Below are 27,643 nucleotides of genomic sequence, written 5' to 3'. Positions count from 1 at the left end.
GAGTGACTCTTTGGGAACACTGTTGTTCCATGTTTCCTTGGCTCTGCCCAGAGAGCAGTCTATGAGTTGGTAATTCATGCAGTGAGGTGTGCACAGACTGCCTGGGATGTGAGAGGCATTTGTCTGCTGCTCTGCTAGCACTTACAGCTAATGCTTACCCCAGGAGGGAGAGCAGGAGGGGTGATTTAAGGCTAAATTTATCTGTCAAAAGCAGTCCTAGAGTAAACACAGGTACAACCTGCTCTGGGTAAACTTGCAGGGGACTTGGACTAGATGTCATCCAGAGGTTCCTCCCAACACAACCATTCCGTGATAGGTGCCAAGTTTTGGGTGACTTAGCTTGAGGGGCAGAGTGGACACTGAGAGCTGGCATGGGATACCTAGCTCTCAGTGTCCACAAAGGAATTTGTTGCTCTCAAATTCCTGTGTCCTGAGGCTTTTTTCTTGCTTCCAAGTGTTTGAGGAGTTTAGCAATTTAAGCTAAATTCAGCAGCCCTCAGGTTAGATCTCTAACCTGAAGTTCCCAGTGAACAACTGCAGTTGTCCTAGGATCACTCTGTATTGAAGGAAACCACTACTTAGAGAGTTGTTTAGCCTGTTTAAAATAGGAATTAATTCTTGAAGTCCCATTTAGCTTGTATTTTACATACACAGAATAATCTGTCCATTCATCATGTAAAGATCCTAGAGAAACTATGTTCCTATCAGAGACAACTCCACTTCCATACCTGAGTTTAGAAAGGTTGAGACTGTGGTAGTGGGCTGTAGATTTCCATCCTGGTTCCTGGACTAGTGTAAGCATAGCCTGAAGGCAGCCAACTTACCCATTTAAGTTCTCATGCCCTCAAATTCTTGGGGAGGGGCAATTTTTGAGATCCAAGCAGAGATCTAGGTCCAGATTCCACAGTTGGCTGCTACACCAGACACAGAGCTTGTGCTTTGAACATCCTGATCTGAACTTCACTACAGAATTTGGAGCCCAATCTGGATTTTGTGGCTAAGGCTCCTTTGGGACTGGAATCCTGATTCTTGTTTCTTTCTCTTGGCTTGACAGAGATGGGACAGAAAGAGGAATAGTTTTCTGATTAAAACTGTAAGGAAATACACACTTGGCCTCTCATCCTCAAATGTGAGAAGGCTCCAAGTAGAACAGATGTTGAGATAATAATTTAGCTATAATCACCCCCGTGCACTGTTCAGTACATCACTATTGTTGGGACATTTAGGTTATTCTTAGAGCTCCATATGGCTGAAACATGTTAATCAGTACCATACAGAGAAGCAAGTAAAAGCAAGCCATGAAAAATGTAATGGGGGAAATAAATGGCATCTGCATGCTTTATGTCATGTACTGCTTTGCATCATGGTTTTATTTTGACTTCTCCTACACAGAGTGTCAGTAATATTACTCAGTTGTATTTTTGTAATATACTGGCATATTCCTGAGTGTAAAACTTCAGTTTTAAAGAAAAGTAAAACAAAAAAGACAAAGAAAATAGGTACGTAGGGAAAACCTTTACTATGAACTAACCAAAAAGTCTCCATCAGAAGTTCTCTAATGTTTAATATCTAAAGAAGTTCATGATGCTGACAGCTTTAGCAAACAACTTTTTTTTTTTTTTTTTTTTGAGAAAGCATTGGAATATTTGCTAGCTAGAAAAAAAAAAAAGCTGCAGAAATTTTGTTTCTGAAACTCAAAACACTTGGAAGATGTTTTTAAATGCAAACTGAATTAAAGTACTTTTTAGTTGACATTTTGATAATAAAGGATAGCATGGCTCAGCCATTCTTATTGTACAGATGTTTAGTGAAATTTTGATCCCACTCAGCTTGATGAGACCTTACCATTGACTTCTTAGAGGCAAGACTTCTTCCAAAATTCTCTGTTCACAGAAAAAAGAAACTGCTTGCTGGTATACTTCTGCAGTTTATATTTTAATTACTATAGTATGTATTTTTAGAAGTATAACTACAGAACTTTTGCTAAGATTAATCTTACTAAATAAAAAACCAACATTGTAAACATTGTGTTGTTTAGTTACAAAAATTGGGTGAGGCGGTTATTAGTTACTAGTGTATTGACATGAAGATAGGTCAACTGACATTGATCCATTACTTGTGTACTCATAGCAATTCAGTTACCTTAATGAGAGCTCAGGACAGATCACAGCTTCCAAACTTGCCAAATGATACTCTCATAGTCCTAATTCAGTTGCCTCTCTTGGGACTGCCCTGTCAAAGCTGTTGGCAGCGCTCATCTGAGTGGTGTCTCTAAAGATGTTAATGACCAGAAGCATCTTCTCCTTCTGTTTCAGCCCTCCAGTAATATGTTTTGTCAGCTGTAGAGTACAACTAAATTCTGTCATTGAATTTAAAAGTGATTGGAAGACACGTTGTATAGTAATTTTCTTTCTAGTCTCTGGTTGTAAGGGTTCATGACTGATTTTGTTTTGCAGCTAGAAGTTTTTCAGCCTTTTTTCATTTTCCTGAACCTTCCATATTCTGTCATCAGAGGAGAGCAGTTCATTTTGGAAGTGAACATCTTTAATTATTTGAAAGAAGAAGCTGAGGTAACATCACAATCTCTTTATCTTTGAATGTTACTACATATTGCAGGGTTTTCCTCACTGGTGGAGACCACATCTTTGTGAGAACTGGTGTATTTTCTTCAGTGGGCAGACCTATTTCTCTATACCCAAAAAGGGTGGCAGCTTATGAAAGCACCTTTTCAAAATTAACCCTTTGTGTTGTAATTTTTACTGTATTTTCAGGTTACTGTGATCCTGGATATGAATGATGCTTTTGAAATTATTCTAACATCCAATGAAATAAATGCTACAACAAATCAACAATCTGTATCTGTACCGAGTGAAGATGGGAAAACTGTTCAATTCCCAATCAAGCCAAAACAACTGGGAGAGATTCCCATCAAAGTGACAGCAATATCATCTGCTGCTTCTGATGCTGTTATCCAGAAAGTTATAGTCAAGGTAAACAGTCTGCTGCTTCCCTTGTTCCTGAAGTAAATTGTTCCCCAAAACAGGCTACATAGTAGAGCAAAAAGGCAAACCAGTGTACTTGTCTGCCTCGCTCTGGTTGGTTGGGTTAGGGTCAGGTGGCTTTAAGTAGAAAACATTCTTATAAAATAATTTTTTAAAAGTGCTTTAAAATTCTTTAGAACCCCTTCCAGGAATGAGCTCATAGATCTGTTCTACTACAGATAGTTTGTCCAATGCTTCTTGAAAGCAAGGTGAAAGCTGTTTGTGTATCACTGAACCCCTGGTGCTGCAGCTAATTTAACTACCTGTGCAGAGTGGACCTGGTGACTGTTTTGGATTAGTGCAATCGATTTTGCCATACATCTGGCTTTCATTCAGATTATTTATTAATTATTATTAATCTATTTTAGATTAAAATGTCTGTATTTTGCTACAGGTGGAATTTTAGCCTCCAGACTTTCTGATAAACCAGACACTGATAAGACTTGCCTAGCTTTGGAGATCTAAGTCTGATTCATGTTAGGCTCCATTTCAGTGGTGGACATTTGCGTATCTCATCCTGCAATAAAAGCTTAAGATGATAGAACCAAAGAATGGCTGAGGTTGGAAGGGAGTAGCATGACCTTCCTCTTCAGGGCAGGATCAACTACAGAAGGATACTCAGAATCCCTTTCTTTATTTTATAGGCTGAAGGATTGGAACAGACATATTCTCAGACAGTCCTTTTGGATTTGACTGGGAATAAACGACAAGCAGTGTCAAAAACTTTGGAATTCACTTTTCCTTCTGATGTTGTAAGTGACAGTGAGAGGGTGCAGGTCACTGCTGTTGGTAAGAATTAACTTTGTTTCTATCTTTAGGGAAGGCATTAATTTTTATTTAACTGCAATATAAGCAGGTTAAATCATTAAGTCACAGTAATTTACCATCATGCATTAGGCTAAACATAGTTAGACCTTATGGATTGATTGTTTTATTCTTTTAATTTGTTTAATTTATGAAAATATGACATTTGTAAGTTATTTTCAGAATTAGAGAGTTGGATTTTGGTCAGGAGGGTCCTGCAAAGTTTTCTAGTATCCTGTTATAATTACTGTGTCTGCAGAATGGTAACTATAACCTGACTAAGTGTTTACTGTGACACCTAGGCTTTGATAACTATAGGTGAGAGAAGAAATAAATGAAGTTTACATTTTGCTGGATTAAATCAATTTTGGTTATGTAGGGTTTTGTTTGTTTGGTTTGAGGTTTTTTCTTTTTCATTTTTAAATGGCAACTCTTTGAAATTACTCTGTAATTGGAAAGGTCTGTAAGGAGCTGCAGCAGTGTGCATAAAGTGGATTAGTGGATGAAGTATCTTTTCTGCCTGCTTAGAGGTGTTTAGTAGAAACATTCCTAATATATCATATTTTCTCCCAATTTAGATTATACCACCCTTTATATATGAGGTATGCTTTTATTTGCAATAAGCTTTAATTTATTTTGGTTGAATTTTATCTTTCAGGTGATCTACTGGGGCCTTCTATCAATGGTTTGTCATCATTGATTAAGATGCCTTATGGCTGTGGTGAACAGAATATGATCAATTTTGCTCCCAATGTTTATATTTTGCAATACTTGACTAAAACCAGGCAGCTGAGAGACGATATTAAATCAAAAGCAGTAACATTTATGAGAAAAGGTTTGTATGCATAAAATAAAGATGTTAGATTTTTAAGAGCTCTTCCTAGTAAAAAGATTTTTGTGACTCTGCCTCTGGTGTTTGAAATACTGCTCAGTTTTTGTCATGAGAACTGGAAGAGAAACCCATTTGTTCTTTTTCTTCCTCTTTATTCTGGGTTGATAGAATTAGACAGCAAGTTATTTTGTTTACAAGGGCAAGTTTTCTCAGAAAAAATTGTTGGTTTTGTATAATTGCTTTTTTTCATCTGAGAAATGCATTTTTAGAAGGTAATTCACATGGACTTCCTAGATGGTTATTACTTCTGTTTGATAAAACCACATGTGAGCAAACATTTCTGATCTCTGCCTGAGGCACAGCAGTTTCAAATGAGTCAGTCAGTAGAGTGAACCGTATTCATCCCACATCTTCAGTGACACATCCTGACCTGACGTGTCCTTGTAGAGCTCAAGGAGTGGCATTTGATCTCACAGCTGGCTTTTTTGCCCACACAAATTTTAGGCTTGGTCAGAAGTGAACTCTGTGCTAGAAATCAAAAGCTGGAAAATTTTAGTTGGAAATTGTTATATATTTGAATCGGGAGATACTCCAGAGCATCACAAACTTTGGAGACCACAGTTGCACTCTGGCTTTTGGATCAGACAGTGTCTGACTGTGGTGTCCCACACTTGCCATGAGTCAGTCTCATGCTGAGCCTGCTTCTCAGAGAGCAGTGACACCAGCCCCATGTGAGCCACACCCCTACTAAGGCATCGTGATGACATTTTCAATTCTTGTTTACTCTCTCTAAGTCTTTTTTGTTTGATTTTTTAAAGTTGTTGACATTTCCCTTGGAAAAGGCACAGCTCAAAATAAATTTTCCTTTCATCAGGATTCCAGTTTTCTGTTAAAGCAGTTAAATGATGTTTTTTTTAAACCCTTCCTACTACATGGTTTAGTTGAAAAGTACAGTGGGGAGGAAGAGATGTGTTATGTAAACAGCTGCTCTGAAGTTTGTAAGCAATCTGTCACTCTTTTAAGACTGAGCTTTGGTACCATAGTTTTCTGAAGTTTTGCAATAGTGGATTTATTTCAGTTATTTCAAAGCAAATGAAAATTGCAGGTTTAATGTCACTTACATACAGATTGTTTTGTGTTCTTAACTTTTTTCTGAGGCTCTGAAATGAGGTATGCGTTTTTAACACTGTAGGTGCCAGAACATTAAGTGTGCTGAAATATTTGTAACCTTAACGTAGAAAAGAACCACAATCTAAAAATATTCTGGGTTTTTTTGCTTTATTTTAATAATTGTTTTCTGTTGTTGCACTGATTATTTTTTCAAGTGTTATCTTTAAGTTGAAATTAACTTTAGCTTAAGATGCAATTTTTATAGGCTTAGTTTTTGAAAGGATTGTTATGAAGTTTAATTGAAAACAGACTATTTCACAAGTCATGATTCACCAAGTATTTAAAAAAGTAACCTCAGAATCTGAAGTAAATATAATTAATTTATGGCTAAATACTTGTGAGAAGAAGGGATCATATAGCTAGCAGAAACTGCTATATGATCTTTATTTTAGCAGTTTCATTTACTTAGAACAAAGGCAAAGCCAAAGAAAAGTTGCCTTTTAGGCACATTTCTTAATTGTGCTAATGACAAATCCCGTCTTCAAATCACTTTTTCTTAAATGAAAAAAAAACCTGGTTGCTCTAAAAGCTTTGTTGTTAGACCCAAAGAGGTAAGGATTTTGAGCAGAATTTCCAAGCTGTGTAGAAGGTGAGATCCTTTGGATCTTTCACATCTTTCTGAAGTCCTTTCCATCCTGATACATTCCTCTTGGAGCCTTGTGAGCTCTTTTCGGCGAGCCTCTTACATCTCTTGGGTTCCAGGCAGCCCTCTGAGAACAGCAGTGGACATCTTCATAACAGGATCCCTCTTTTCCTTCCACGTGTTGACGTTGGAGTATTGCTTTGCCCATGTGACTGAGTGTCCGCTGGGCCGAGCGCGGCGGCTCGCGGGAGCCCCTGGCTCCCCTGTTCCAGCGTTCCTGCGGGCGTTCCCGTGGTAGATACGCTCCTGCTGGGAGACTCTTGCGTGACTGCAGCAGGGCTGGCACGGAGACGAAAGCAAGCAGAATGTAGGAAATAGCTGAGTGATCTCTCTCCCTCTGGTTCTGCTCATCTTTCTGATCCCTCCCCAGCTCATGCTCTGAGATGAATTTGTGCCTGTGTGCCCAGCAGTCTCTGTTAAGCAGGCTGAAAGCTGTAGTCTAGTGCTTCTACACTATCAGCAGGATGGTGATTATTGCTTATTGCTGTATATTGCCAGTTCTGCAGAGAGACAGAAGACCTTATTTTCAGACCTTGCAGTCATACACTTTTGAAGAGGAAGCAGTCTGTATATATACATGTATTTGTGCTCCTCTTACAACTTTGACAGTGAATTTGCTTTTCTTGGTGAGAAATGCCACTCATTCTTCCTTCTTTTTCCTTCCATTTAAGAGTGCTTTACTTAGTGTCATTAATTGAGATGACGGGTATGTCAGTATCTGAAAGATTCACCAGTTTTAGTGACATAATTAACCACTGTCATGTTAAATACATAATAAACCCCCTGTATTAAAGAAAACATTACGATTGCAAATTCTTCTAAAGAAGACCTAAAAGCTAGATTTCTTGCTAATGGGAAGGTACCCAGATATACTGTAACAGATTTACAGCTTTATTTCTCATTCTCTTCTATTACAGACAGACCATGGCTAGGAATTCATCTTATACTGGCACTTAGATTGAGGGACCAGGCTATTTGTTCCTCAGTAATTAGGAGTATGGTTCACTCACTGTGTATCTACAGTCAGGATGGTATGGAAGTGGGTGATTAATCCTTTATCAGTGAAAGCAAGGAACATTTTTCAGGGATGTAGTTACAGTTGTAGCTGGATGGACCTCACAGGACATATTTGTGTGAATTCATTCATTTGTGAAGGACTTACTGATGGTTGCCTGAGAGTTTTCTTTCTGCCTGTCTGATTCTGTATTGTGTCTGTATCTATCAGGTCTTCAATTAATGAGTATACTTTCTTAATTATAATAGCTAAAATAGTCAAACCAAGGGAAAAGACAAAGTGGAGGAAAAGAAAAGATGTTTTATGAAATGAAAAGATGCTGTTACTATTCTGGCTTCACAAATGGCAGGCAAAATGCAAGGGAAGAAAGGCTTTAGATACCAGAAACTACAGTGAGTAGCACATCATAGGAAGCTCTTCATTTCTACCATGAATGAATGCTGGTTCTGTACAGAAATCATCTATGAGTGAGAATGCTGCTGGTGGTTGTGAGCAGCCAGTGAGCCTTTTATTATGGATGCCCTGCAGTCAGGAGATAGCTGCACTTGTTCAGGATATTGAACAAAGCTTAGAGTAACATTTTAAATGGTTGTTCTCAGGATTTCATGATCTTCAGGTCTTTTGAAATTTTTCACTCATTTCAGAACAACCAATTTTCAATTTGCTTTTTCTGATAGCAAGGCTACTAATTTGTCAAAAGCCACCTGAAGAGGAGGCCTGGTTTTCCAGCAGCATTTGTAGCCTTGGCCTTCCAGTTGGAAAACACTTAATTTTTGCTTGTGCTATAAAGATGGAGCACTTCTGTAGATACACAAGGCCCCCAGAATGATGAAGCAATGAGCTGTAGCTGCATCTCTGCTCTGCTCTCACTGCTGTATTCCTGGAACCCCTGGGTGTGCACATCTCTGCACTGGTCGGGTAGCTGATGAGCAGCCACAGGAGTTTCTGGTTCTCCTTTTGTGGATGGATCCTTCCTATTGCTGCCCACTTCCTCACCATTTTCTACATGGTTTTGTGTGTTCTTGCATATTTGTGAGGTTTTTTATGAAACACAAGCTTAAGTATTGTCCTTCTCAGCCTTAGAAAGTGCCTTGGTTCATACCAGCAGTTTCAGTTCCAGTTTGTGCAGGAACCCACATGAGAGGAAAGTGTTCAATACCTGTCTCTACTTTTCCACTTCAGGCTACCAAAGAGAGCTGCTTTTCCAGAGGGATGATGGCTCTTTTAGTGCCTTTGGAAATGAAGATCCCTCTGGGAGCACATGGTGAGTAGTTCTGCCAGAATCATTGTGGAATTTTAGTTTTTTAGATATTTTCCCTGCATCTGAAAAGTTTTTGTGAAGCTGGTAAAAGTTTCCAGCTGTATTAACCTTCTGCCTGGTTTTCATTAGGTGTTTAGGCCAACTCTAAGTCTTTCTTGCTGGATAACATATTGTCAAAGGCATTATTAGGGCAAGGCTTTTTAATTTTGGGGGAAAAAAAAGGAATGATGAATTATTTTAACCAGGGAAATACTTTAGTCTGAAAGTTTTTTTCTGTTGCTTTCCTCAAAGGAATGAAGAATAACAATTAAAATAGTTATTCTTGCACTTGACTGAAACCATTTAGGGCTGTGTGATCATTGCTGCTTCAATCAGATTATCAGTTATCTCCATACTGGAAGCTGAAGACTGACTGAGACATTTTGTAGGGGGTGAACAGAGTTACTGGTGGCAAAAATTTGTTCTACTTGCATCTGTCACGCTTCCTTTTTATTGAGACTGTAAACACAGCTGAAAAAGTCTTTTCAGTGCTGAGTTTCACTCCAGGAAGCGTACAGAGCATAGTTGTGGATAACAGAGAGAGGTTCCAGCACTTTGTTCTGCTAACCCTTGCTCTCTTTCGATGTACTGACATATTTCAGTACATGCTTCTGTGCCTGTGCCACTGAATGAGACTTTCTTCTGGACTCAGTGGGCATCTTTCATTGACATCAGCAGGATTTGCCTTTGACTCAACATTGATGGATTGGAAGATGAAGATTGCTTATTTGTACTGGCAACTCTAGTACTTAAATAGTGCAGTGGCAAGTTACATGAATGCACAATTGGGAAGCAGGGAGTCAAGGGATAATGTGGGATTAATAATAAAACAAAGGCTGTTTCAAGGATATCATTACAGGGATAGTGCTGATAATTAACATCAAACCTGTTGCTGCATTACTTTGTAAATTATAACTTCTGTGTAGTGGCAGAAAGCAGGAGAGCAATGTTTGAATAAAGATAACGCTTGTGCTGGCAGACTCAGAGTCTATACTCTGTATTTATTTTTGAAACATAGCTGCAGAAGGGGTGATCTTCAGGAAAAAGGACATATCTTAATTTTTTGGTGGATTAAATTTAGCCTACTTGCTTATCTGGGTGAGGCATGCATTTTGCTCTGCTTGGTAGGGGTGTGTAGAACACCTTGTGCTTTATAGTTATTTTTATATAATCTGAAACAGAGGAAGCTGTAATGCATGGCTAATTTTGACTTATTTGATGAACCTTTTCCCCAAGGTTATCAGCTTTTGTATTGAGATGTTTCCTTCAAGCCCGTCCATTCATAGATATTGATGAAGAGGTGCTCATGGATACAGCTAAATGGATTGTCCGTCATCAGAAAATAAATGGAGAGTTCCAGGAGCCTGGGAAAGTGTTACACAGTGATCTTCAAGGAGGCACCAACAATCCAATTACTCTCACAGCTTACATCATGTCATCTCTCCTAGGGTTCTCAGATAAACAGGTATTGGAATTCATAAATATGATTCATAGTCAGGAGACCTGGCAAACACTTGGTAGTTAATAGAAATAGAGGAATATCTGAACATTAGACAAAATCTAACCTCATTGTGTTAAATATCCCTTACCTATTGAAAGCAATGCAAAGTTGTGTTAAGCCCTTCAGTTTTATATTTGCAAAATCTAAAGGCAGTTTCTGTTGGAAGAGTACTGTCATGACTTGAGTCCAAGAACTTGGAAAGAAATTTCTTCCGGGGAACTTAAAGATATTAAGCCATTCCAGTTGATTTAATTGAAATTATTCATTTTCATAAAGACAGTGCCAGATCAAAAGGCTTGCCTTTGAGATTCATGTGTGACTCTGAAAGAGATTTTCATTGTTTCTTGGCTGTAGTTTGGGGCCAATAATTTCTCTGGTTCAGTACAAATTTGTCTTTTACATTTTTCAATTCCAAGATATGTTTTATTCACTGTACATTCTTCAATATTATCTTAATTTCCAGCATGCTTATGCCATCAAGACTGCTACAAACTTTCTAGAGGATAAATTAGAAGAAGGCATTTCAGATAATTACACATTGGCAGTTGTGACATACGCATTGTCCTGGGCAAAAAGTCCAAGAGCAAAGGAAGCACTGAATATGCTGAACCAGAGAGCAGAACGCCAAGGTACTGCACAAATATCTCACACAGTTGTACAGATAGATTTTCGTCAAATGTAAAAATGTCTATCACATATCTACAGCTCTGTGCTCAGAATTCAAATCTGTTCAGAGTACGATATGGAGAATTAGCTAAGAAGTCCCAAGACAGCCATAATAAGAAGTGTCTGCAAATGAGTGACAATTCACAACAAGGCTTGGGCCTTCAGTCTCAGTTAGTGTGTTCCTGATATGGGAGTACTGTGATGCTGTTGAAGGACATGGCTTGCCAGTTTTCATGTTTTATTATGCAGCTCATATGATCAGCCTGGTTAAAGAGAGAGGGATGAAGTTCACTCTTCCAGTGTAGTTTGGAGAGATCAGGAGGGTATTGGGGAGCAATGAATATTAGAAAGAAGAGGTGAAGTATTGGAATTTCTGTAAGCCAATTCAGAGGTCTGTTGCACTTTCTCTGGGGACCTATCATCTCAGTATATTTAACCTCTTTCAAGTTCAGTTGAATTCTTTTTCCTAATTTAGGGGAAGAACAGACCATATGGAATATAGGAAATGGAAGTTTTTGGCTCAAAATAGTAACTGTTGTCATGAAGAATCCAAAGGAATTTGTATTGTAGGCAAGGGAGCCTTTTGAACGTCTGTCTATCTTTACTGAGTTAGGCCTTTTGGACAGTCACTTCTTGGAAGAGAAGTCATTTTTTTGGGAAGGCTTTACTCAAGAATGAGTCTGTTGAGCAGCTGTGCTGCCTGAGATGCCTTCTCTGATCCTGAGAGAAAGGAGCACTAGAACAACAAGGTGGCCTTTTCAGAAAGGCTTCTTTATGTGAGCACTTCAGGCTGACAAGGAAAGGATCAATGTAAAGTTCACTGAAATCAGTTGAGTGTCCAGCTTTTTTTGTTGATAGATTCAGACATTGCTGAGGAAGTACCTTATGGAACACACACCTAAACATTAACACAACATCATAGATCCCACAGAGTCCATGTGTAACCATTAATGAAGAGTTTTCCCCTAAGACTTTGCCAGAAATCCAAAGACTTCAGTCTGTGAATCAGGTTATTGTTGGTTCCTTTTACAGGAGAATTTCGTTTTTGGGTAACACCTGCTTCTGAAATTTCTGACTCATGGCAACCACGATCCATTGATATTGAACTTGCAGCATACGCTCTGCTCTCTCACTTTCATCAAGACAGATTAGCTGAAGGGATCCCTATTATGAAATGGTTAAGTCATCAAAGAAATCACCTTGGGGGATTTTCATCTACTCAGGTAATACCTTGTCTTAAGGGGTTTTGCTATACTTTCTAAAAAGCAGTGTATATTTCAAAACTAAAAAGAACCATTCTTACACAATAATTACTGAGTTTTGTTTTGCTGTAACAGCTTTGGTTATGTACCAGCTTGCATTATTGGCATCTTACTCCTGGACTGACATTTTTAGTATTTTTGGCAAGTCTAATAAAAAAGAGAATTAGAGGGAAACCTTCTTTATATAATGAACTAATAACAAATTAAGAAGAAATAGTAGTGCCTGTGGAAAAGTAATTAAACATATTTTTGAAACAAGTATGATGAATGTATATGCTTACTTCCTTTCCAAGGAGAGAAGCCTCTTTTTATTTTTACCATGTGCGGGTCCTCAAACTCCTGAAAGGCTATTAACTGAGCCTTTTACTAAAGGGAGTAGGTTTTAGAAAAACAGCCTAACCTAATCCGTCTTCTGGCAGCTGATCTTAACTTACTAATGTACTTTGTCCTTATTATTGCATAGATTTTTGATGGGCCATGAAATTTGGAATATCTTCACTATCTCCAGGAGGTTTCCATGTTATTGAAGCCACGTCTTGTAAGCTGTGCTGGCATCCAAAAAATTGGATAGTACTTTGGATTGCATTGGTTTAAACCAGATTTTAAATTAACTACAAATGCTGGTCACAGTAAAATGTCACATTTCATCATGCTGCTGGTACCAAGGTGTACAGCCTATCCTTCATTATTTTCAGATGTTGGTTGGTATTAATCTGAGAGAAATGTGTTCTGAGTAAAATGCAATTTAAGAACCAGCCTGGTTCCTCTGAGTGTTAATTCTTGCTTTTTATTTGCTTAATGTGTTAATTCTTGCTTATTATTTGGAGAGGTTGATTGAAGCATTAAATGAGTTTAAAAAGCTTTTCTCTATTCTCCAGAAACCTATTTCACTTGGAAGTTTGAAAATCTATCATTTACCCTTGAGGGTGAAATTAAGAAATTAATTTAATCCTTTTGTTCTTCCATAGTCTAAACTGTTTAGATTTTGAAATTGTTCCAATGTCTTGCTAGATGCCTTTTTGAATTTGTAGAAATTACTCCATAATTTTTTACTTAGCTTCTAAGTTTGCTTTAAAAAATAATGTTTGGAGTGTTTCCTTCCGTGAGTTTATTACATAAGAAACTTAATATATTGTTGAACAATAAGGAGGAAAGCATTAAGTTGTATGTGTGATGCTTTATAAGTTAGGGTGTAGTAATTCACCATAATCTGTATACATGATACAGTTTACTGTGAATTTGCAGTTGCTAATCAGCTGATCTTTCTACATTTTAAGAAATCAGTGAAGCAGGGCATCTCAGACAAGGATGTGGCATGGGAAGGAGAATGGTTTTTTCATCAGTTACAGTGAATAGTAAGCCCGTACTAGCCCCTTAAGGTACGGCACAGTCACCATGTTGTAGTGAATGAATTCCTGTTATGTTAGAGTTTTGTTACTAGAAGAGGCCTAATAATAAATAAAGTATCTGTGTGCCAAGCCTGAAAGGCCAATTTCTCCACTATGACTGGTTAAAAATAAGTGCAAAATAAACTGCATGAACAGTAAAAATCCCTGAGATTAGACACATATATTTGATTACTGTGTTTCTTCCCAGAAAATAGTGGATGTTAAAATTCTCATTCCCTAAACTGGGCTGGACCAAACGTTCAAACACTGCCTCTTGTGTTCAAAACCTGGAGAGCTAAGCTTACAATCACACACAAAGATGAAAAAAAGAATTACATATATGACTGTGTGTTTATAAGTATATCCTGCAGTGGTTAAACAATTGCACAAAACCTTTGGATCAAATACAGAGGGTGAACTGGGCTGAAACCCTTTGAAGTTGTTGCTGAGTGTCTGATAAAAATTCATTTCAGCCTTTTGTTAAAATTAGTGTTAATGATTTTTCAGACCTGTAGCTTTTGCATCAACGATCAAGGCACCCTGAAAAACTCCTGTGCAGTACTGAGCACTTAATGCACAGTCACTAAATAAATCTAGAAAGTAGCAATGTCGTTACTTTCCTCTGTGTCTTTCTCCATGATTGGTGTGTAATTCTGACTGTTGTGTCTTTCAGCTTGTCAGGTGTTGCACGTACCTTGCACAAGAGGAAAACTTCCTTGGCTGGCTCCCACCTCATTTTCCATTCCCACAGTAGCTAACTTCTTATCTTGTGTTGCTCTCTCTTCTGAGCTGGGATCTTCATGCCAGGGCAATCCAGAGATGGGGAGGTGGCTGCAGGAAGGCTCCAGCATAATCGGCAAATGGGTCAATGCAGGGACTACGAGCTCCCCAAGGCATGGTCTGTGTGCTGTGCTGGCTGCTTCTTTTCAGTACAGAAGGGTTTGTTTCTCTCAACAGGATACAGTGGTGGCTCTACAAGCCTTGAGTCTGTTTGCAGCTCTCACTGTGGCAAGCAAAACAGAAATGGATATAACAGTGACAGCCCCTTCTTTGGAAATGCCAGAGACATTCTCAATTGATACTCGAAACCGTTTCCTGCTTCAGACTAAGGAGGTACTGTAAAAAGTGAGGAATACTTTTGTGAAGTCTGCTGACTGAAAGTACTTTGAAAATACCGGTTTGCTCATCTTTCTTTCAGATTCCCCCTGCACAACAAATGACAATGACAGTGTCAGCGGAGGGAGTGGGATTTGCTGTCTTTCAGGTAGGCAATGCAGGCAGTCAGGTAGGTATTCTTGCTGAAGATATGCTTTCTGCAAGGAAGGTGTGTTTTGGAAGTTTTATAAAACCTGTTAATAGGAGCAGTCTTCCAAAATGTCTTAAATCAGTAGCAAAGCACTTCACTAACTGAGGAGTGCTGTGAATAAAATATGGATATATTACTGTTGTTTCTGACCAATGGTGTGGCCTTTTAAGTACTGCTGGATGACTGACAGTTTTGGGGCACTTTCATGAGCCAGAGCTGTATCAAAGCAGCCCTGTCCTCCTGCAGAGATGCAATGTCCATTTGCAAGACAAAGGGCTGCAGTGGTACACTGGCAGACACAGAGTTCAGAGTAAAACACGTATGTGGACTAGGCAGAAATGCCTCATTTGAGAACCTGTGGTAAACCATAATAAGGCACAGATCAATACAGAATAAGATTGCATTGCTGGTTATAAGAATTATTTTCCTTTCATATTCATATCCATATTCATATTATTTTCCTTGAGGTAGAAAACAACAAAAACTAAAAATAAGAGGTTATTACAGCTAGGTTCTCCAGCAATTTTTACAGTGTTCTGAAATAGCATGAAAAGCAGAGTCAAACGATTCTGCAAACTACAAACAGTAAAAGACACTTAGCATCAACCAAAAGTGTGGGCATGGCAGAAAGTGGAAGGAGAAATACCATAATCAGAAAACAGTATGGGATCTAACTTGATATGGTCAGTAGTGTTTCTCACTTCCCTGGTGCCCTCTCCATGGCATTTGGTTGTGACCACACAGGTGAAAGAGCAGACCTTGGAAAAGTTAGCAGAAATACTAGTCTCTGAGCATGAGAGACTGATTTTATTGAAAGTATAAACTTATACTTGATGACTATGTCACAAAACAAGAGTTCCTACTGGACTACTAGTCATACTTGAGAAAACTGATCCAAAGTCACCTTTGAGTGTCTCCAAGTTTTTATGCCAGGTCAGATTCTACCTCAAGTTCCATCTAATCTCTCCTTCACTTTAGTGTTCTTATGCATCTGGGAAGCAAAAAAAGCCTGGTGATGGTTGTAAATGTACTTTGGGATAAAACACCTTTTCAAAGAAGTCTTCACTGCAGTGAACAGCATCTGGAGATACACCTCATTCATTCACCACCAGTCTGCAAAACCCACAGTGCTATAAATCACAACCCATGATTATTAATTCCCAGAAGTACAAATGAAGTTACAGCAAAGTTCAAAACTTTCAGAGGATAATTTAGATTCAGACTTGCAGGCCAAGACAGGAATGAAGATCTCAGCAGGACTGTGTTCACACATCTGTGGTTTCAGTGTGCCTGTGTGTGTGATTGTGTGGAATGTAACAAAGTGGGGCTCCAGAACAGTTAAGACTACTTAACCCTAATCATTGTTGAGAAATACTTCCTGATATTTAGCCAGTTAATTTGTCAGGCGAGCTGATGAAAGACTTTTCAGCAAATTGTTTTTTGCTGGAAAACACTGATTTGTTGAAATAATACCTTTTGTGAAAACACATTGGTTCCAATTACATTATTTCCAGCAGGAAAATTTCACATTCAAGCTAGCATGTCTGGTGAAGACTGGGCAGAAGTCTTCCACCAAGAATAGCCAGTTGACTGTGGTGGAGCATTCCCTGGGGTGTATAACACCAGGGTTTAAGTTCCTGATTTGTTCCATGAATATGGAAATGTGCTCACAAAGAACTGGTGTTCACGAACCAAAGCTAGATTACCTTTTTCATTTAGGTCACTGTGCTGTTGCCTCTTTTCCTGAAGCTTAGAGTCAGAGATGCTGTGACTTGATTCAGAATATTACACTTAACACCCTGGAGTAGTTCCTCCAAAACCTTGTCTTTGCTGAGATCAGTTCCTTCCTTCTGCTTCCTTTGGCAAGCCTGGTATTCTAAAAGGAAGAGCACTGAGGACACTGAATGAAATTTCTCCTTTTCCCAGACATAGGCTAGGTCTGGATCAGATTTAATAAATCAGATAGCATATGACATTGCAATCACATTTCTTCAGCTGGGTTTCATTGTGTTGGGCCCATCAGAGTACAGTGGTAAGAGTCACTGTTCTGGGATTTGGCTTTCTTGCCAAATGTAGCATGTCAAAACAGTAATTCATTTAAGTATCACACAACGCAAGATTAAATCCATTAATGGAAACATCATGCTTTTCCAGCAGAATGGATTCTTAAATTTTTTTTTTTTTTGTGAAATCTCACTGTCTCTGGGTGCAAGTTGGCAGTGCATTCACTCCTGACCCTTCAGGATCTCATAAAATGTATTTATTTTGGATATTATGATTGTAAAGGCAGCCATTTACTTACTTTTGGTCCTGGTGTCAATGAAGTTTTCTAGCTCATCTCTCCATTGTAGGTACATCCCATTGTGGGTATATCCCATGCATGACCTAAGACACTTACTCTGGAAGAGGGAAGAGAAGATGGGTTGGGGTATTATGAAAGATGCTCTAGAGAAAGGAGTCAAAGAAGCAATCTTCCTTAGGAGGCCTGCTGAAAGTCTTGAAAGAAACGTGTTTCTTCTGTGAGCTGGACTTGACACATGACTAAAATAATTGGCATGGCCCATGCTTTCTTGGAAGGAAGGAGAATGCCACTAAACTCTAGAACCAGCAACAAGGGGAGGGTGGACAGACTCAAACAAGGGTGGGTATGGGCAGAGTGGATAGGTGAACAAGATCTCCTCAATCTCCTGATGAGGTATAGAGAGGGAATGAGGAAAAAACCTCAGAATTCCTTGTAACTCACTACTGGAAACAGTGACTGTTTTTTCCACTCAGTGTATTTTTGCTGGACTTAGGCAGAGGACTGAATGTTATTTAGTGTGATGGTACTGAAATAGGAACATGATGAAATGCACACATATTTCTCCATTACCATTTGAATGGATGTTGAGTACTCAAAATGAACATAAAATTTTGGAGATGTTTTCACTGAGTTCACACGCTCAGTCAAGCTCATTTATGATACCAGTTGGAGAAGAAAAGGGATAGGCATTGATTAGGGGATTATAAATGTATAAATATTTTTAGAAGTGTAGTGCAATTGATAGTGTCAGCTACTATTTGAAGCATCACTCTCCTGCAGAACACTAGCTTTTAATTTTCTCTTCTTGGGCCTCTCACCAGAACTGGTTGCACTATATACAAGACTAGACCAGTTCTGCCTTAGCTTTGGCAGTTACCTTTTAAAACTTAAGAAATGCATTTGCTCATTTTGTTAATTTAATGTGAGTTTCTGTATAATAGCCTTCTGTCCCCAATGTGAGTGTGTATACAGAAGGCAGCTTTAATTAAACTCTGTGTTGTGAACATGTTTTCCTTTATTGTCATGAGGAATAGGGAAAAGAATGTCAGACCATAACAGCAATAGCTTATTCCATGAAAATGCTAGCTGATTGACCTGTTCAGTATGTGGTTTCAGAACTTCCTGCCTTGGCAGTAAATTCCCATTCATTAAGCTTTTTCTGGCAAAAGTTAAAACAGTTTTGTTTCTATGGTGACAGATTGTTGAGGCACTGCTTTTTGTGTGCCTTCTACTGGCAGGCATTCTAGATTGGTTTCATTCTTGGTACTGCCTTCTCCTGTGGAGCAGTTGTGCATGATAAATCTTCACAGCTGCACCATGGCTGTCCTGAGTGCCTCTGCAGAACTGGCTCTGCACTCATGCAGCATGCTAAATTCAGCAGTTTTGGGCAGGGCAATGGGAATTATGTGTAGAGATTGAAAGAAGGAGCATAATTTTTGTTCAAAAAGTGAGAGACATGGCAACATAAGCAAAAATCAGAAATGAAAGATGATTCCCTCAGTCATCCAGATAAAACGCATAGCATGGTGAGGGGGTTCTTCTTTGCTTTTAGTAGAAAAATAAGCAGAAAGTGGCTAAAATTATTCCCCTTGCAAGACCCCAATATGCATTTTGCTTGGCTAAAGAAAAGGGAATGAAAAGTACTTCTTGAAAATCACAGTCCTTCTACAATGGTTTCAGGTAGCAAATGGATAATTGTCAGTCCAAATTTGAAGGTATGACAGGGGCTTGTCCAAGTTATAGGTCAGCAAGTCAATTATAGGCTAGCAGGTCTGTGCAAACGTGTGTTTTCTCATGTGAACACTCCTCTGGTGTTATGGTGCTAGCAACTTGGTGTTTAAACCACACTGATTTGCTCTATATGTCACCTGATGTCTGTACTTGCAATCCACAGCTGAATGTGATGTACAACACAAAGCACACCGATCAGAGGCTCAGATCTGTCCAAAATCAAGAAGCCTTTGACTTGAATGTTGATGTAAAAGATGATAAAGATGATACAAACCACTTGACTTTGAATGTGTGCACAAGGTAGGTAAATCAGTTGGAGCATCTCATACACATCTTTGTATATACCAACTTTAGATTGCTTTAAATAAACTAAGTTATCCATTTGTTTGTATGAATTTACTAATGTCTGGGATATAAATGTATACAAATATAAAAACGAGGAAGATAAAAATTACTTTGCACAAATGATAGTAGTGAAACTATGAATCAATTTATAAATAAATTTTTGCTGGCCAGGTGATTTTTTTTTTACTATTATGCATAAAGATTGAAGTACCCTAAATGTTAGAGGAATGTGGAAGAGTTTGTGTGAAATACAAGAAAAAAATCAACAGTTTCTTTGGTGCAAGTGCTTTTGAGCTATAGGGATGTGTGTGGACAGACTTGAAAATTGGATCAGTATCTCTGCATTCTAACTTGAGTAGCAAGCTGTGACAAGGGCCTATTACTCTGACCTTTCATGAAAACAATCCTTTGCTTTTGATACAGAAGTAGATACTTCCTTCTCTCTTTACTTTTTTGTAAAGAGAGAAGGAAGTTCTGAAGTGCTGAAAACACCATGAAGTAATCATTATTTTTTTTTCATCTCCATAATTAACTTCACTCAGAATGATTTTGGCAGGAGTCAAAATCCATATTTACATTATAATAAATTCACATTGCCTTATTGTGCAGCTATCTTTGTGGTCTTTCATTCAGCAGTAGCAATGAACTTGGTAATAGACTACAATACATTATTCTAGATTTGAAAGAGGTGGAAAGTTTTCCACCCAGGCTAATTCTGTTCTTTTTGCTGAATAAGGAAGACGGGGCAGGAGGATATGGGAGAACATGTGCATCTGGGGTGATGTTTCTTGTTCAGTAATCAGCTACTAAAAACTGAGCTGAGCCTACTCAAGTATCATCTCAGGGACCACAGGACAGCCACCTGGTGTTACCTGGATAGAATTTACATCACATGAGAATAGGTGACTTTGAACTGAGTATTCCTAGATCAGCCAGTCAATCAAGTTATTTCTGTGACTGCTTTGTGCCTCCATTTTGCTTGCTGTGGAAGTGTTCATACACATATTTAAAAGGTATATTTGAAGGTGTTTGTTTTCTGGCAGTTTCTCCAATATGCATTTCCTATTGTAGTTAAAGACCACTGCATATTTCATATGAAACCCTATAGGACATTTTGTCTCTCTCTCTATATATGTATTTATGGTTTTTGTCTTCTGTCTTTTATAATCCACAACAATGTTGTTGAGATGACTGCATTTGTTGCATTTAAGGATTTCATCCATTTGTGAATACTTCCTCTAGAAACATTGTTTTTTTCTTGTGGCATTATACATATTAGATATATAACATCTTGTTACATTCCTTGTAAAGGCAAGATTTGCAAAGTACCACCTGATCCACCATGATTCCTCTTACATGCCTTTCATCCACACCCTCTTTTTGCTATTTCTCTAAACTTTGTAACCATATGCCTTGAACTGTTCTAACGCTCTGTCTTCCACAAGGGAGCTGGGACGGGAGATGAGCCTCTAGGTGACACCATCATACAAATAATCAGTTATAGAGAATATGATTTCAGTACAGAGTGTTGATTTAATTTGGGAAATAGCCAGCAGGCATAAAGCCAGACCTCTGTTTTTATATGTTTCTAGTATCCAGTTCAGTGACACAGATGGTGGGCAGAGACACTAGAATGCATGAGAGTTCTTAAAACAGAATGGGTTTGTTCTCTTTTAAACTTTTCTATGAAGTGTCAACAGCATTCTAAAGTCTAGCACAAACTCCTGACATGTAAAGGGTTTACATGCTGGGTTTGGGGTAAGTATTTTTTGGGCAACTCTCTAGCTAAGGCCTTTCGCTTAAAATACAGAGAAGAAGTGCTCCATCTCTCTGGGGATCTTCTAGGGTGGTGATGCTTTAATTGCAAAGTGTTCAAAGAAGAGGAGGAAATCTAGTGACATAGAAAAGCAGCCTCAAGAGGTTACTTGGAACATTTTGATAGTTCCAACATCAGTTCCATCAACTCTTTTTGTGAGAAGTGGACTGGTACTTTGAGGAAGTCTGTTTAAATTGCTTAGGCTATGGCTTCATCTCTGATTGCTGAGCTTCAGAGACTAGTCATCTTCCTCTTCTTTTCCCTATAAATTGTATATAATACATGCCTTATCTATATTCCTAAATTAGTTTAAAGTTGCCTACTTCTGATCTTTATAACATGATCTGGCTTTCTAGTAGAGAAACCAATACAAAAAGGCTGTTGAAATCTCAATGTGTGGGTGTGTATAGTCTAGCTGTGGGTATGCATCTAGCTGTAGATACATATAGTTAGGTACTGAAGGCTTCAACTTCACAATTTTTTTCTTTAATCTGGAGAATATCCAACTTCTCTCAGCCAGCTTGATAGAGGTTGGCTATGGTCTTCTTAACTGGTATTATTTATGACACTAGAGCAGATGATATCTCATTCAAATTGAAGGGTTCTTGGTTAGAGGAGCTAACACACCCTCTCTGGGAGGCAAATACCCAGGATTGCTAGTTTTTTCTAAGTCTTATTGCCTGCATACCTTTTCCAGGCATGGGAAACTGATCACTGATGGTTCAATTTACACTCTCATTTCTGCTTTCTGCCTACATTAGCTTGGTTTTGTTTTCTCTTTGTATCATCTGTGAGAGGGTCTCAACCTGATCTCATATTGCCGAAGAGCTGAAACATAAATTTCAACTGAAAATATTATCCGTTTTCCTCAGGTACAAGTCTCAAGTCTGTATTTCTCTTAGTGGTCATTCTTGCATGATGATTCTTTTCCCTTTTTTTAAGAGACCATGGAGTTCAAGAGATGGTACCACAACCCACCTCCAAGTCTGCCTCTCTTCCTTTTTTTGAGAGCCAGATCCTCATAAATTCTAGGGATATATCTAATTCACTCCCTGACAGTACCAAGATAGTTTGGTTCTCTGTTGATGTTTTAGTAGCACCCCAGGCTGGCTAGACAGCTTGGATATTTTATTCTCCTCTTATTGGTAATTATGCAGAAATAATTACATCCAGTTCCAATTCAATTATTTGTTTTCAATAGCAGCTACTTTGGCACAGCACATCATCAAACAGATGGTTTCAGTTGTTTCTAATCTTGTGAGCCAACTGAAGTCAGCAGTTGTGCTGTATTTCTTTCAAAGTTGTATCTGCCTTGAATCAGCCAGGCTTAACAGCATTGCTTTGAAAGCAACTCTTCCCTTTTATTTTTTTTTTTAACTACCCAGCTCTACAAAGAAATAGTTTAATTACTTTCAATACTGCCAGGCTTTCAAAATAAGGATTGGAGACACTTTTATTTTAGTGGGACAATAATAATTTACCTTCCATGCTAAGGCTGAGGAAAGTCTTCTGCTACCTGCTTTGTTTAAAGCAGTAGAATCTTTTGCAGGTCATTTAGGTGACACTTGTAGCACAGAGCACCATAAATACATTTTGATACATCTGTTATGCACCATAGTGTGCAAGGCTTGCTCAGTAGAGCAAACATTTACTCCAGCATCTGGTTTTCACATTGGAAGAAAATATAATAGTAAGCATTATTTAGGAAAAAAAAAAGGACTCAACTTATTAAATCTTCCAAATGTGGATTAATAACATTGCTATGCATTCTAAAATTGAAACTTTGTGAAATTATTTGATGATGACTTTGTTAATGGTACCATCAGTCTCTGTGAAGGAAATATGAAAAGGTCTGGGAGACTTTGGTGTATACGCGTGTATCTTAGCCTCCAAAATGAATAAAAGCAAAACAATGCATCCATAAGAGGAAATACATATATTTCAGTATTTCAGTACAGGAATTCCTACAGCAGTTTCTTAATTGCTTCTTTTGAAACGTGTTTAATTGCAATAGTTTCTACATATTTGTAAGATAAACCTGTACTAATAGATGCCAATTGAAAGTTCCTCATGGTGTCAGTGTAGTCTCTCACATGATTTATGTATTGCAGTTTTCTCAGTGCTAAACCAGCTTTTGCATATGTGGCTAAAATTAGCTGGAAAAATAATTGAGAAATTACTTATTAGCTCTTTATCATTAGACATTTTCTTGTCAGTATTTTGTTCCATTTCTTTCCCAAGTATTAAGCATTATTATTTCATTAGTTGGGACTTAAAGATCAAATGTTTTCTTTGGAGAGTGGGCTACTGTATTTCTACTAAAAGTTTCTTTGTCTCTGTGTTTTGGAAAGGTACTTTGGTTCTGGCTCGGCTCCCAGTAGTGGTATGGTCCTCATGGAGGTTGGCTTACTCAGTGGTTTCTCTGTGTCACCAGATTTTGTTCCATTAGACAATACAGTTAAGAAGACGGAAAAGGATAATGGAAAAGTCAACCTATACTTTGACTCTGTAAGTTGGAAATAACAAAGAAATGTGTTTGTGGTGATTTTAATCTTGACTCTGACATTGTTAGGCTTAAATTTGGAAAGACATTATGATTGTGTTCTTTGGGGACAATCAACATCTGCTATTTACATGGAACTAATAGTTCTTCTGGTTTTGAGTGAGACTGATTGGATAGGTGCAACTCAATTGCATTTGTAAGAAGTTTCTAAATTAGACCTCTTAAAAATCACACATAAGAAGGCAGAAATTTAATGAAGTCTGCAATTTGACCAAAATGACTGCAAATGAGATCATCATCTTTATATACATCCTGACTCTTAAGCCTTTAGAAATGGACTACCATTAAGCTAAAAGTCCTTAGCTCCTCCATGAAGCCACCATCCCCAGGGTTCTCAGGATGTTTCTCTTCTGTTTTCCTAGCTAAATGAAACACAGGTTTGTGTGGATATTCCAGCTGTGAGAGACTTCAAGGTGGCAAATATCCAAGATGCTTCCGTGACTGTACTGGATTACTATGAACCTAGTAAGTGTCAGTCATTTCAAATGGTACTTAATTATTCAGAAGTTTAAAAGAAGGTTTCTTCTTGTAGGAATAGGAGAAATTTTAGTGAAGAAAAAGCTGCATTGAACTGTGGTCTTTTTGGACATTTACATGCCCAATTTGCTAACAAGTAGTAGTGTTTTCACATATCTACTGTCCTAATGGGTTGATTTCTCAACTGTTGCAAATTGTTTGGCCAGTATGTACCCAAAACTATCAAAATGAAGCAGGAGCTTCACTGTGATTCACGTACCAAGTTAATAATTACCTCTCCAGTAGCTTTGCCATCTGTTTCTTACTTAAACTAAGAGTCCTTCTTGGGAGAAAATACCAATGTTTTGACTTCTGTTGTTACCTAAAAAAAGGTGTACATTGAAAGAGGAGTTTTAAAGGGCTTTTTTGTTGAGAGTGGGCTTTGGGTTGGTTTGCGTGTTTGTTTGTATTTTTTGGGGGGGGTTTTGTTTGTATTTTGCTTGTTGTTGTGTATGAGTGTATTATATGTATTATGTAGTATATGTTGTGTAGAGTCTGTTTTAGAGATGGGCAACAATTTACAAAGGCTTTTTTCAGAATTAAAAGCAAGAAAAAATTACAGGCTACTGGAGAAGATACTAGATTTTCATTACATGAACCACTTGGTACATTATTAAGGATTTGGGCTTGGTTTGAGATAAGGCATAAAGAGGTTGTATAGCAACTTTTTCATGCTTTTTTTAGCTCAATACAAAAGACAACCAGATATGATGTGTGCTACTTCATCTAGATGAAGATCACATTTATTCTATATAGGCTGAAATTATTGTTCATTCACAGAATTTTACAGGAAAATAGGAAATTAATGGTTATAAGTACACTGTCCATTAATTAGAGCATGTTTAAGGGCTAGAGGCTTAAAAAATTACAGCAAATTTTTATTTGAGAGAAACACATAAGCCCTAGAATTAGAAGCTGAAATGAATTTCAAGTTCCTGGGAGAAGAGCTCAGGATCTAATCTTTCATGAGAATGCTATTAGATAGAATAATAAATATGTTTGTTGCAAAGTTACAGGTAAATGCACATGTAAATATTTTTATTATATTTAAATAAATTTAGTTCATAAATTCTCAGTTAGCAAACTAATATTAAGAACCAAAATTTATATTATGAAATCAGAGCTGTAATTTCTTTAATTTCAATATAATGATTTGTGGAAATATTATTTTACAGGACACCATTCCTATCAATATATAGCAAAGATATATTATTGATCAATAGATATATATATATATGCCATGATTGAGTTCTTCTGGGAGAATTCCTTCCAGTCTAATAGAGGAATGTGATTTTATTTTAAATTATTATTTTCTATCACTGTTGTAGTTGTTGACCCAAGCAGCAGGGATATATTTATGTGATGATTACAGATTCATGTCATATTCAGAGCTAGGAAATGCTTTGGAATTTATTGATAAATGTGATTTTGTTGTGGCAGATAGTACAATTGACATATGGGTAAGAGCTGGCTTGGATGCCAGTACAGCAGTATTCTCTTACCTGACATTTATAACTAGCTGGATGTCACTGTTTGGTAAACATTTTGGCCCATAAAATTACCTGTTTTTTAAATACCCTGAGGCTTGTAATAAAAATGAATATAATTTTAGGTAAAAAATGCTACTACTGAAAAAAAAAGAGGTTGCAAGGTCTCTAGTTGGAAGGAAAAAAAGAAAAAAACCCACTATGAGGAAGAAACTTTGTAAAAGCTTGTTCTGTGAGCAATTACCATGTATTGATGTTTCTGAAATGAAATGATTGAATGAATGATTTCTAGTCTGGCTCTGTAGCAATCCTTCAGGGAATGGGAGAGTAAAATACAAGAGCAGGACCTAGGTTAGGTAAGCAGTCCCACATTCAGGAAGCTGGAGCTCCCATACATGATAGTGAGAGAAAGCATCAGTTAGAAGAGACCTGGCTCTTAAATATGATAGCCAGCAGCTTGCCAGGTAAAGCATCTGAGTTTCTTTGTCATGTAGGTGGGGGCAAAATTCCTTTCAAAATGTTTGTCCAAGGTTTGTGAACAGATTGTGTCTAACAGCTGAGATTGAGTCTATGAAAGTGTGCCTTTCACCAGGTGTTGACCTGAATATATTAAGATGTTCTGGGTGAAGAAAAATGAGTAATGGCTGGGCTTAAGTATCTGGGAAGTGTTTTGCAGTGTATGGTGAGCTCTGTGTCAGAGTTGAGTGGATCCTTTAAAAATGATTTCTTTTTGAAGCTGGGTTCTTGGTTAATTTTCAGAAGTTCATTAACTGATGTTAACTAACCTTTCTGAACAGGAAGAAGAGCAGTGAGAAGCTATAATTCAGAAGTAATGCAAAGTATAACCTCTTGTGACTTCTGTGAAAGTGATTGTCACCTTTGCCACCGAGATGGTTCTGCAGCCTTGCGTCAGCACTCTTCATTGGCCTCCTTGTTCTGTGCACTCTTTGTCCTTCATGTAAACTTGCTGTGCAATTGGGTGCTGTAAAAGGAAACAGATTATGTTTCACATCTAAGGTTTCCATAAATTATCCAAAGAAAATTTTATGTTCAGATACCAGCCCGTCTTTAGTGATTACCATGACAAAACTCCTGCTGTGTTCAGGGAGAGCTGGGCTGGCCCATATGGTAAATTTCTGGCTGTGCCAGAAAACTTCTACAAGTGTCTGCTGGAAAAGCTTTCCAAATGTTAGTTTCATAATGAATTTATTTTCTGAAGAAGCACAGAGTTACTGAGAAAGCAGTGTGATAAAAAGTAAGCTTAGCTCCACATTCCCACTTTGTTTTTACCCCAGCTTCCAACTGTGCTTATTTTTTAGGGATGTTAGTTTACCATGCTTTTCCAAAGCACTGTCTGCTTCTCCATTAGGGTGTTGATAAGCAATGGTAGGAGCTTGGTATCAGAGCTCACTTTGTTCTGTTCTGAAGATGTGACACTCAACATTAATACTGAATTTCTCTGTGTGCTCTCATGGGGAATAATATGAAAAAAAAAAGGAGCTGGCTTCAGAGCAGATCCAAGAGCCAAAAAGTACTGCATTTACAAACTGCTGAATGCTCCAGAAAGCTGTCAGTCTTCTTTTTTTTTTTTTTTTTTTGAATCATTACAGAGCAGGTAGGTGGATTTTTTGTCAATTCATAAGCTAATAATGCTTGAAAATAATGCCTCAGGATGTTCTAATGCATTTTACTCTGAAAAGCTTTTTACTGTAAACATGTCAAAGATAAAGTCTGTTTATCAGACTTCATTTTTACGGGGTTATTCAGAAATAAATGCAATTCTCTTTCCATGTGAGAATGCTGGTGTCAGCTGGCATATATTTATGGCCAGATGAAGGAAGTTTGCTTTGAACCTGTTCTGGTTTTTTTGGTGACTCCTAGAAGTGTCTCTGGGGCATCATTTATGTCTTGCGCTTTCAGCGTCACCTTGTCAGCAGTTCAGGTGGCATACCCCA

At 37.9% G+C, this 27,643-nt stretch overlaps 1 protein-coding gene across 1 annotated transcript in view; it reads left to right on the top strand.

Moving 5' to 3' along the window:
- CD109 (CD109 molecule) overlaps positions 1-27,233 on the top strand; it is a 66,176-nt gene extending 38,943 nt beyond the window's left edge. Inside the window, exons 20-33 of the mRNA XM_066545908.1 lie at positions 2,457-2,570; positions 2,772-2,990; positions 3,686-3,830; positions 4,504-4,680; positions 8,688-8,769; positions 10,042-10,270; positions 10,770-10,935; positions 12,005-12,195; positions 14,580-14,735; positions 14,821-14,886; positions 19,125-19,261; positions 23,474-23,630; positions 24,048-24,150; positions 26,486-27,233. Coding sequence (XP_066402005.1) covers positions 2,457-2,570; positions 2,772-2,990; positions 3,686-3,830; positions 4,504-4,680; positions 8,688-8,769; positions 10,042-10,270; positions 10,770-10,935; positions 12,005-12,195; positions 14,580-14,735; positions 14,821-14,886; positions 19,125-19,261; positions 23,474-23,630; positions 24,048-24,150; positions 26,486-26,676 — 2,133 coding nt within the window. The 3' untranslated portion in view covers positions 26,677-27,233. The remainder of the gene's footprint in view (positions 1-2,456; positions 2,571-2,771; positions 2,991-3,685; positions 3,831-4,503; positions 4,681-8,687; positions 8,770-10,041; positions 10,271-10,769; positions 10,936-12,004; positions 12,196-14,579; positions 14,736-14,820; positions 14,887-19,124; positions 19,262-23,473; positions 23,631-24,047; positions 24,151-26,485) is intronic.
- Positions 27,234-27,643: the final 410 nt, after the last annotated feature.

The sequence above is a fragment of the Molothrus aeneus genome, chromosome 3 (assembly GCF_037042795.1).
Source record: "Molothrus aeneus isolate 106 chromosome 3, BPBGC_Maene_1.0, whole genome shotgun sequence".
NCBI lineage: Eukaryota > Metazoa > Chordata > Aves > Passeriformes > Icteridae > Molothrus > Molothrus aeneus.
This window is presented reverse-complemented; position numbering and strand designations above follow the sequence as displayed.